The 11889-nt window shown below is 23.6% G+C and overlaps 1 protein-coding gene across 1 annotated transcript in view; it reads left to right on the top strand.

Moving 5' to 3' along the window:
• The first annotated feature begins 4087 nt into the window (after positions 1-4087).
• Positions 4088-11889, top strand: part of LOC111612841 (PP2C-like domain-containing protein CG9801) — a 61322-nt gene continuing 53520 nt past the window's right edge. Inside the window, exons 1-3 of the mRNA XM_023354108.1 lie at positions 4088-4139; positions 9052-9108; positions 9724-10039. Coding sequence (XP_023209876.1) covers positions 9906-10039 — 134 coding nt within the window. The 5' untranslated portion in view covers positions 4088-4139; positions 9052-9108; positions 9724-9905. The remainder of the gene's footprint in view (positions 4140-9051; positions 9109-9723; positions 10040-11889) is intronic.

Raw genomic sequence — 11889 nt, 5'->3', positions numbered from 1 at the left:
TAAACTAACACTTCTATATGCTACAGGCCTACTGTTTAATATCAAATTTTAATGCTACTCACTGTAAGCATTACATAAGTATCACTTTAAGGTTATACTATAGTAAACCTTACTATAAACTATGAAGTTTTTAATATAAATGTATTAAACCAGTGTAGCATTTTATCAAATATTTTTATAATAAATGCCTTATACTGTAATTAGAATTTAAAATGATATTTAAAAAGTTTTTAAAGTATTATTTCGAAGTATAAACTTTTATAATGTAAAGCAAATATTTTAAAATTGTTTAAGAGCTTTGGAAATATTCACTTCCCTTTAGAGACTTAGAAAAATAATTAGATAATGTTATTTTCAAGATATTAATAAATTCTTCCTTAATTTACACAAAGAATATAAATTATCAACTTAAAATCTTCTATAAATCACAGCTTTAAAATTCTTTTTAAAAAGTTATTATTTAGTGAATATGTCTAAAAGTTACTGTATTCCAAATGAATTATCTGTTATAACAGTAGAATTTTATTTTGAAATTTAATGAACATATGTGACTTTCATTAATCAAGCATGATTTTTATTACATTAATGAAACACGCTTTTCTATTAAAACTTTTTATCTTAATTGTATAATAAGTGTTTTAATAGATTTGCTAGCTCTTTCGCTATTCAAAGATATTTTTAACAAAGTATCTGTTGGTTTATTTATGTCATATTTATAAATTTAAAAATTCCTTTTAAAAAATTAAAAGGAAAATAAATGACTGTAATAAATTTTAAGATTGATGTTGCTGAATTTGGTTGCAATTATAAGAAAATGTATGATTTTAAAAGTAAAAAAAAATAATAATAATAACTTAATTCTATTTGAATAGTCTTTTTATATTTTAAAATATATTTTATATCAAAATATCAAACTTACATAATGCATTAAAATATTAACTTTAACAATCTCTGCATTCAAATAAGTTATAATCCTTACTTGAGCCTCTCAAATGTTAAAGAGGCCTCAATTACTGCTCCACATCTTTCAATGCTCTAAAAATCCATTTTCAGTTTAAACATTAAAAACTTTTCAATGCATTTTATTAGATAATAATTTAAGAAACAAAAGAAACTGTTAAAAATACTAATAATAACCATTATTTTCTTATTTTGTATAGCAACCACGCCTATTCAAAGAAACACAAACACCATAAAATTAAATGGATTTATCTATTTTTAGTTTGCAACAGATACAATATAATTTTTTTTCTTTATTAATTATAATCCTATAACAATTTTGGATAAAGCAATTGTAGTCAAAGCAATTATTTTATTTTCAGTAAAAAAAAATATGTTAGCGAATTAAGTTAAATGTTGTGTAATGCATTATGCATCATTTAATTCTTTCAGAAATGTTTCACCATCTGGAAATCTTCGAATAATATTTATTTATCGTAAAGATGATTATCGAAAAGTATTCATAAGGGACCAACATCAAATATACTGTTATTTCGCAGAACTTTGAAACGTTCCTTATATAGACTTACCATGAAAATTACAATTCCTAGTCTAAATTAAATTCTAGCCATTAAGATTTGAGTAAACGGCTCTTAATTTATGCTAATGCATTTGCTTCCATATTAACTATATATTAGATTTTAAAGAATTTAAATTTTAAAATAAAATATCTTTTAAAATTTCTTATTTATTTTAAGTAACTTAAACACAAAAATCAATTTTTGAATTTATAAATTTTACCTAACCTACAATATAAGTTGCAAACTAAAACTATTCTACTTTTCTCAAAAAATAATAAAAATTTAAGAGAAAAAAATCGTAGGTTATAACTTGTTTATGTTGACTTAGTCCTGAATTATGATAATAAATTCGTTTAAATATTTTAAATTAATTTATTTAACAAAGAAAATGAATAAAGCACGAAAAATATATAAAAATAGAATTGTAAATACTGTATATGGAATATTTACAATTCCAGTTTCAACTTCTGTTTCCACCCAAAAATACTTTCTCTTTTAAACAACCTTAAGATGCTTCCAAAAATATAAATGAAAAGAAAATATTTTGCTATACTTTCTCTTTTTTCTTCCTTCTTCTTCGTTTCTTAGAAGAATGTTTCTGTAGCATAATTTCATCCTATTGACCTACGCATAATTAATAGGGAGGTCCTGAATAGGGAAAACTGCCTACGGTAACAATTGCTTTAGGAATTTATGAAGTTACATTTCACTAACACACATTTCATTAAGATTCATTCACTTGAGAGAATCTTTAAAGGTTTTTAATTATATATAATATAATTAATAATTTAATTAATGAGTAATTATAATTTAGATACTTGAAACTTTTATAAAATGTGGAGTTTGTAACTTTGCCATTAAACTTACAAATCTCAAGTANGTTTAAATTGATAAATAAACGGAAGGGAATTTTAGAAAATCGTCATATGCTGTAAGATAATGATATTTTAAAATTTTTAATTACATCGACAAATAGAGAAACGAATCATTTTAATTTCCTTTCCGGAAATAATGTAATTTGTTCTCTTGCTAGATCGATTCTGAATAATTAAAAGTGAGCGGAATTTTCAGACTCTATTCATCGAACTTCACTATACATATATATTAAAAGTTTGTCTTCTATTAGTTCTTGAAACATCACAATAATACTTTACATCTGCGGTGACAGTTTTAGATATAGAACGTTTGTGTGGAAACTTGCGCTTTTAGGGCCTTAAACACGTTCTGTAAAAATATACGCTTATCGATATTTAGTCTGATTCCGTTCTTGGAACACTAGCCAATACCTTTCGTAATATTGGGTATCATGTGATATCCAGTTTACATTATGTAAACTTATAAAAAGTCCTTCAGGTCCACACTTGCGTATGGCTTCGCACAATGTAAAACCATTTTAAATATAGCTCATAAATAAAAAAATATTTAAATAAATAAGTCTATTTTTTGTATGGCGCAAGTGATTAAAATAGTTAATAAGTGGAGAATAAATGAATTTTTTGATATAATCATTAATAAACCAGAACATTCCTTAAATTTAATTGTACTGTCCAGTACATTCGCCGAAGAAAGTTTTAGACAGACTTTCAAAGAAAACAAGCTACTTGATGTTTTTAAATGATTATTTTTGATTATTTCCTCATGAAATTCTTATTTTAAAATACTGCCAAAAGTGTTTATATTATTACTTTAACATTTATACATAAAATTTAAAAAGAAAAAGTTGTTAAATTCTCATCAGTTATCAGTTTTCGATAATATCATAACCTAAGAAAAAAAAAAAAAAACTAAATTGAAACTTTCCATGCCCTAGTTTTACAAGTATTATTTTAGCAATAATCAATAAATTGAACCAATGTTTGAAATACAACGAACAGATTTCTTACAATCGATAAATTTTGTAAGAAAAATATTAATTTATTTAAAGAAAAAAAGCTTTCTAGTAATATTACGGATAATAATAATAACATCAATCATATTCGCGTGGGGCCCGAAACGGGGTTAAAAATCTGATATTACTCTATCGTACCAAAAAAATACTTGATTAAATTTAAGTAAAGTATATTCCTGCAAGTCATAAAATATTTATTGCGCGATTAATATAAATGTAAAAATATTTTTAAAATAATAACAGATGTATAAATAATAAATGGAAGGTTATAAGATCGCGGGACAATAAACCAGAGACATTAAATGAAATAACACATGCGACCTAAATACATAAATTGTCGAAAAATATATTTATGTCAATGGCGTGACGACGATTTCGTGTCTTCCTTTTATATTTTAATTCACTTGTCCTTAACGCTAAAAATAATATTCACTTTACCATCGATAAGCATTATCAAAACAGCTTGATCGATAAAGAAATTTTCTTTTATATAATATTTTTACTTAATAGAGTTTATTTTTTTATATATACATAATAATAATTTAAATCGAATAAATGTTATTTTTATTAATATAAATTTTATGCGGTTTAAATAATTTATTTAAATTATTATGATTATTTGTTATTAGTTTTTATAAAAGTTTGAAATGTCTAGATGGCGTTGTTGGAGGTCAATGACTTACAGACACGTGATGCAACATGCCGCAATGCGTTCTGGAAGAGGCGATTAAGTGTGCTTTTTTTTTGTTTTTAAAGTTTTTTTATGAATTATAATACGACCGTAATTAGAAACAAATTACTTTAACGAATCTGTATTTTTTCTTTTTGCGTTTGGATTTATAAATATTCTAATTAATGTTTATGTTTCATAAGATTCTATTATTTAAAGTTGGTTCACTTTTATTTTTATTAAGTCATCATGGGGGAAAGATAAATTCAATAGGATTTTATATCTTTTTTTCTATAAAATTTATTAATAGCGTTATTATTTCAAACTTTTTCTAAATATAGTTTCTTGTTAGGAGGCCATTTTTCAGGCTTGAAGTAAAATATTTGTTGCTTGTGTTGCTATTCTGTTTCAGAAATAATTTTCTTAAAAAATCCAAATTGTTTATTTTTATTCCAATAATAATAATTCAGAATTAAATTTTTGACAGCTTTTAAGATATAAATTCTACTCTAATTCTATATAACTTGGGAGTTAGAGTACCTCCAGGATATATAATTTTATTAACTCTATATTTCTAATTTTTTAAAGTTAACTTATTTATTTTTAAAAAGTATAAAATTTTCTGTAGTTTTTAATTTTTTATATCTTAAAATATCTTAGGGATAAATAATTTATTTTGTACTTATAATAATTAAATTATTGGAAAGTATGTAAATGAAATTTTTATCTAGTTCTTTGAAGTAAATCTTATTTAAATATTTAAATTATAAATCTGAAAAACTTTACTGAATTACATATATATGTATATGTAGGTCTATATAATTTAATAAATTAAATGTGGTTAAAATAGACACTAAAATTAATTAATATTTAAAATATGCATATCTTTTCAATTCTGCAAACTTTTACTTTAATTTGCTATCATCAATTATGTGTGGTAGTTACTAAATAAATATTATTACTACACAATGTATTATATTTAAATTAAATATACAATTCAAATATTTAGTTTACGAGATAGAAATCAAATTTCCCAAATGTAAAAAATGAAGTGTGTCGTCTTTATTCAAATTTACATAAAGTTATCTACATGTGGGACTTAATTTAAAATATTGAATGAAGGAAATTGTACAGACACATTCAAAGAAAAAACTAATGATTAATTTATAAATATTGTAGGTATGAGAAACAAGTAGATTAAGTGATTTTTTTTCTGGCAAAAAAAATTTAACAGAAAAGAAAATAAAAATTAAGCATTGATTTTAAATATCATTATTGAATAAACAGGATTATTAAGAAATCAAATTATTTGCTTAAAATAACAATTCATTATATATATATATACAGAATAATTTAATGAACAACAGAATTGTTTTTATAACAATAAGCTACTAAACTTTATTAAATTTAACAATTTAAAGAATAAAATTAAATAAAGCTTAATACAGTTTTGTTTATTTAAAGGTTTTTAAATATTAGCTAATTATTATTAAATTATAAAGCTAACGAATTTTGTACGCTATTCGTACGCTATATTTTGTACGAATTTTGTATGCTAACAAATTTGATTATGAGAACAGCTTAATGGATGACTTATATTAAAGTCAATAAGTCATACATTAAAACTGTTTCCAAAATCAAATTTACTAAATAAAGCTTTACGCTTAAAACTTTTAATATGATTATACAGTAATTATATAATATTTAACAATATATGTTTTATAAAGTTTACTTCATTACATTTTTCTTTAGTAATTCTAATTGGTTCAATATTTAATATCAGTTTAAAAGATAAATAATATGTCGTAATTTGTAATATAATATTAAAATCTATTGCAAAACTTTGACAATTGCATCCTTTCTTCGCTATAAATGTAAGAAAATTCGTTTAGATTAAAATAGAAATAACATATATTTATGCATTCATCGCTCTTTAGCTTTTGTTTGAATAAATTCATCAAATTTAATTTATTTGAATACGTTAATAACTTCTACAAAATGTAGCAATAAATAATAAATATTGACCCTCCCAACGTTGTCTACTCTGTCACGTGGGATAGCAATTGATGACGTCAGTGAACTTCACTGTAAGAATTTAAAAATCGATGAATTTGGCCAACCACTCCTCATTTATTACTAAAGCGTTTAAATAGATGAAAAGAATCGACTTCTGTACCCAAATAGTCACGAAATATTTTATTGATTTACTTACAAATTTAAAATGATTTTATTGAATGATATAATCTGCTGCGTTTTTTAGCTATATCATGTACAGAAGCCGCCACTTTAACTTAAAATATAATAGAAGCATATGTTTGAATGATATATTCATTAATTTAATTAAATTCCAATGGGTTTTCACAGGTCACTGATCGTTCTTTGAATGTTTTATTGGGAATTGCATGAAATACTGTATATTGATGTAACGGTTTTCTCTGAATAACACAGTTGAGGTAGTGCGTCACATGTCGTACTGTTCAACATTACTTTTTTACTTTTTTCTCTTTCCTCCCTCTTGTTAAAAATAGATTTTCAGGATTTTTATTCGATTTAGAAATTGAAACCGACTTATTTGTTTTATTTAATACTTTATCTTGTGAATTGTTTAATGCATTAGAAAGATCAAAACGTGGAAAATACAACCATTAAAACACCAATTAATAAATTATTCAAAGTTTATATATCAAAAACTCATAAAGAATGAATTTATGAATAAAATTGTGTGTGTAATTTATAAATTTTTATATTGTATTTATTCAAATTGAAAATATTTTGTACATGATGATTTTGTTTAAAGTTATTAAAAGCTTTATGCGTACGAATCTGTTTAAATTCGGCCTCTAATATGCTATAAAATAAAAAAAATTCGATCTAAATCTCATCGCTAGGTTTCTAGTTCAAGTGGAACAGATACAATTTTTAATTCATGAAGGTCGTTTGGGTTATTTATGGAGTGAAACGAAAGCGAAACGCTGTATTTTAATGCTCCAATAAAGCATTAATTTAAAAAAAAATTTGCATTTTAAAATTAAATTCAAAAATGACAGAAGGATATATATTAGATTCTTTTTAAAATTCGTTGTTGTGATATTGGATAGCTCTTAAAACACCATTATCTTGGTAATGGTGCATCAAAACCATTAGCCAAAAAATTGTACTGTCGCTTCTAATGAAGAGTACTTTAAATTTCCTTAATGCGAATGATGCTATATTTAGAAATCTTGACGAGTGCAGTCAATTCGTAATAATATTTGTAGCAATAGAAAAGGAAAATATTTTTATTGCAAATTTTATGCCATTTTTAATTCATAAAATAAGAAAAATAATATTCCATTAGGCTTTTTTCCAGATGTTAAACGTACATGTTTTTCTCATTGCTTATATTTTACAATGACGCAACTACACATCATAATATAAAACGAATTTTTCTGGATAACTGCTTAACCATTAAAACACCTGCTTTATCTTCACAAAAATGAAAAGTGATGATAAACAATTATATATATATATTTTTATGCTTTAATTTTTACAAGATAATAAATATATCAACTTTTCTCTCGCCTAAATTTTTAATTTATAGCGAATATTAAATATTCATATTTTGAAGAAAGAATATAATCTGTTTTTAATATTTTAGAAAGTTAATTAAACCATTTACATTAATGTTTTAAAAATAACAGCAGAATAATTAAAAAATCACTTTTTTTCTAGATTTAGATCATAAACGAAAATTAATTCGAAAGTCTAACTTAATTATAAAAGTTATAATTAAATAAATTTACTAAATTTGGTTTAATGTTTTGAATTCTAAATATTTGCTGATATTAAAGATCATAAAATGTGCATTCATATAAAGCTTAAATTCTGTAGAGGAAAGGGAGAATTTTTTAAATTTAAGACTGACATAAGTCTAAAATGATCTACCGATCAAGCATATCATCACACACATTTATCTGTTCCACACCAAAACAGCTTCAATCATGCGAATTTTACTGATTAACCGACATTTTCATGTGTATTATTGTCTTCCTTGCATCAAAAACATCAATACAATTTATTACAGAATAAATTTAATGCAGCGAAAATATTGTTTTAAAATGTCTCTTTAAAGATTGATGGATAACATTATATCGATTAAGTTACACTGCTGATCAATTTATTCTACATATAAACAGTCTTTTTTGCGATGTAGAAAGTAAATTTAAGAAAATTGCCATAAAAAATTTCTATTTTCGCTTCATTTTTATTGGTACTAATCTAAAGTAAATTAAGTAAACATACACCAATATTGCTGACATATTTCCGGATCATAAGTCAGCTATATATTTGACAAATATCACTCATAAAATAAGATAATATAATTTTATAATTTTAGCGTCGAAGCCAGTTAGCAACACTGTTAAATTTCTGCACAGCGGTACGATATGTATAACACGCATTTTGCATTTTCAAATCGATTTTATATATTAAAAACCTATGTAAGACAAGTATTTAAAGAAAATAATAATATACAATTATATATATTTAAACTGTTAAATTTAATGGTCGCGTAATGTTTTCGCAGTAGTCTACTCAATAACAATCAATAGGAAGTAAACAGACTTATCGATGGATGATATCACGTATATTGACTTATCCTTGACATTCTTTCTTCGTTAATGATAAGTTCAGGATATAAATTTTAAAGATTATTCCTTCATTCCTTCCCACATAAAGCAGCTTATTTAAATCATTCTGTTAAAGAAGCGATTTCTCATACTCAGAATAACTTGAAAGGATATGGATAAGCGAAATATATCCTCCTTTCGCCTGGTTTGTTTATTCTGTGTACCCATTAAACGTTTCTTGGATAGTTCTTTAATCTTTTTGAATATTTTAAAATATATTTTTAAGCATAGAAAAAAATAAATAAATATTCTATGCAAAATTTATAATGAAATAAGGCGGATGTGTGAATTTCCTTTATTCTGTAGGGTCTAACGGGAAATGACAAATAGAAAGTTTATAAAAGGACCTCTAAATTGATTCAGGTGAGGATTTAAAGGATGAGGCCAATTTGAAATTATCCCTCCATTATTTAATCACTGCGTTATTTAAGAGAGAGTATTTTTTTAAAAATTCTCTCTTAAATGATAAAAATAATGTTTATAAATATAAGTATTTTAAAGCAATAATAATTTATAAAAATTTCTCAATTTAACATGTTATATCTAATATGAGAGAGAGTAAATATTATTTTCATGACGTAATTGATGTCAGATGTGTATGATGTCATAACCGAGTATCGCTCCTTAGATTAATTAGAAAGTAAAATTAAAGATATTTGAAGTTTTTGAAGCGTCTAATTTTGTAAGATTAATATATTAAATTTTTTTAGTCTTTTTAATAACTTTGAAAATAATTATTTTTAATAATGATCAAAGTTAACGTAATAATGCGTCATATGCATAAATTTTCTTAAATTAATTCTTATTCGTTAATCATTACATGTGATGTCGTTATATAATCACGAATGGATGCCGTCATGATTCAAAATACGAATAAATATATACGTGTATATTTACGTAATTTAGAATTATTTATAAATTATCATTGAATATATTTTTTAAAAAGTAAGATATATTTTTCCTTTGTTTTATTTATAGACAAAATCGTTAATATCTAGTTTACACGCTAGACACGAGGGGGAGCTTTAATCATCAAAACAAAACTCATCCGGGTCGCCATCCGCTCGTCAGTTGTTAGTGAATAACGGTCTATGGAATCAGAGTTGTGCGAGAAGTGAAAGCGAAAAAAAAAAGGAGGAAAAAATTTAGGTGGCTAACCAATGATGCCTACTTTACGTGAGAAGGTGCAGGAATTTCTTAAACATTTATCTTCTAATCAAGATGGCAAATGCGACAAGTCTCCTTGCACGTCGCCTACAGGTCAAGGGTCGTTCATTCATAAATATTTATGCGGGTAAGTGCTTAATATTTTCTCATTAATTTTCATATTTCATAAATCATATTTATGGCTTTCGTTCGAAAATAAAAAATCTTAAGCTCTACCAATAAAATATTTTTCAATTGAAACCATCGTTTAAATAAATAAGTGAATTTCACTTTATAAATAAATATATCAGTTGAGTAAACATTACACTAAAGATGGTATAAACAGACTGATAAGTGATTAGTTGTGAAGAAAATGCATGATATCCTTTTGCATATATCATGAATACGAAACATGTATCATTTCTTTTTTTTATGTAGCATTTAATCATACATTTTTTCATTGTTACATTAGGAAAACAAAACAGTTCTGTTCTAGAATGGGATTGTTATTCAGTAAAATTCTATATTGAATTTAATTTTGAAAAATCCATTTATATATCATTTTCAAAACAAATTTTTACTTATAAAGTATTTATTTTTAATTAATTTGTTAATTAAAATGCATTAAAATGAAATATTAAAAAAAAAAAAAAAAACACTTAAAATTCTGTGATTTATATAAAGTAAACAAAAGAAAAAGGTGCTTTTAGTTATGTTTTATTTTTAATTGTCTTGAAATATTTTTTGTAATTAATTTAGTCTGCTGTCTAGAAAAAGTAATATTTGTTTTTGCTTTTATTTCTGAGAATGAATCATGTTTGAAAATGCATAAATTTGTTGAAACTGTAATGGTTTGGTTAAGATAATTTCAAATTTAGGAAAACCTTCACAATATTTTTATAAATTGTTTCAAATGCTTCAAAATTCAAATTAATAATGTTTACATGTAACAGTTTTTTCATTGAACATGATGTTACTTTGTTGAATATGTTGCAGTAAACTACTGTATTATAACAAATTACACTAATATTGCATTATTATAACTAAATATACTGTTGACTTAGTATAATTCATACTTTGTAAAGTTAATAATTTATTGAACAATTTAATGCTTTTAACAAAAACAACAAACAATAATTAAAAAAATGTGACATAATTAAAACTAAAATACTTTTTTAGATTTAAATCATAAGCAAAATTAATAATTTATTATTTGAAGTTTCACATTAATTATAAAGTAAATTCCATTAATTATAACTTTTAAGTTTGATTAAGTCATGAATTTAATTTTTTTTTTATCTGCTTCTGTCTCTATCTTTACTTTTCTTATTAATTGTTAGAAATATATTTAAGTTGTTAACTAAAAGCAAAGCTATTACATGTTTGAATGTCTTCTTTCAATAGAATGTTGTTGAGTTGTTCTGAAGCTTTAGCAATGAAGCTTATTTCTGATCAATTTACTGCATACGTTCTACTGAGATGTGGAAAAAATTAATTGATAATTGTTGACTTCACTTATTTAATGATGCTTGATTAATGTTGATAGTAGAATTAATAAACATGAACCATTTTATACACACTTAAAGTAATAATTACTTTTATTTGCCCCCTGTAACAAGATTATCTTATTACAATAAATGATTGAATAATATTATAATTACTTTTATTTAGATTATTATAAATTGCTTTCAGAAGCTAATGAATTAAACTAAATAAAAGATCAAATAAATACAATATAATATAATAAAGAATATTTTAACCAAATTTAAATGTATTAAAATTTGTTAAGATCAAACACTTTAAGAAGAAATAATTTAAAAATTTTTGAAGTATGATATATTATTTTTACATTAGTATATTAAATATATCAATAAATAATATAAAATATTTCTGAATGATGGATTATAATGTTTCAAAATTAGTTTTAATCTTAATTATATCCATATATACCTGCTAATTTATAATAGAATTTTCTTAGAGTAATAATAATAAAAAAAA

Source organism: Centruroides sculpturatus, unplaced genomic scaffold (assembly GCF_000671375.1).
Source record: "Centruroides sculpturatus isolate CEXI.00-Female unplaced genomic scaffold, Cexi_2.0 scaffold112, whole genome shotgun sequence".
In the NCBI taxonomy this organism is placed as follows: domain Eukaryota; kingdom Metazoa; phylum Arthropoda; class Arachnida; order Scorpiones; family Buthidae; genus Centruroides; species Centruroides sculpturatus.
The sequence above is the reverse complement of the archived record's forward strand: the minus strand, read 5'-3'. Positions and strand labels throughout refer to the sequence as shown.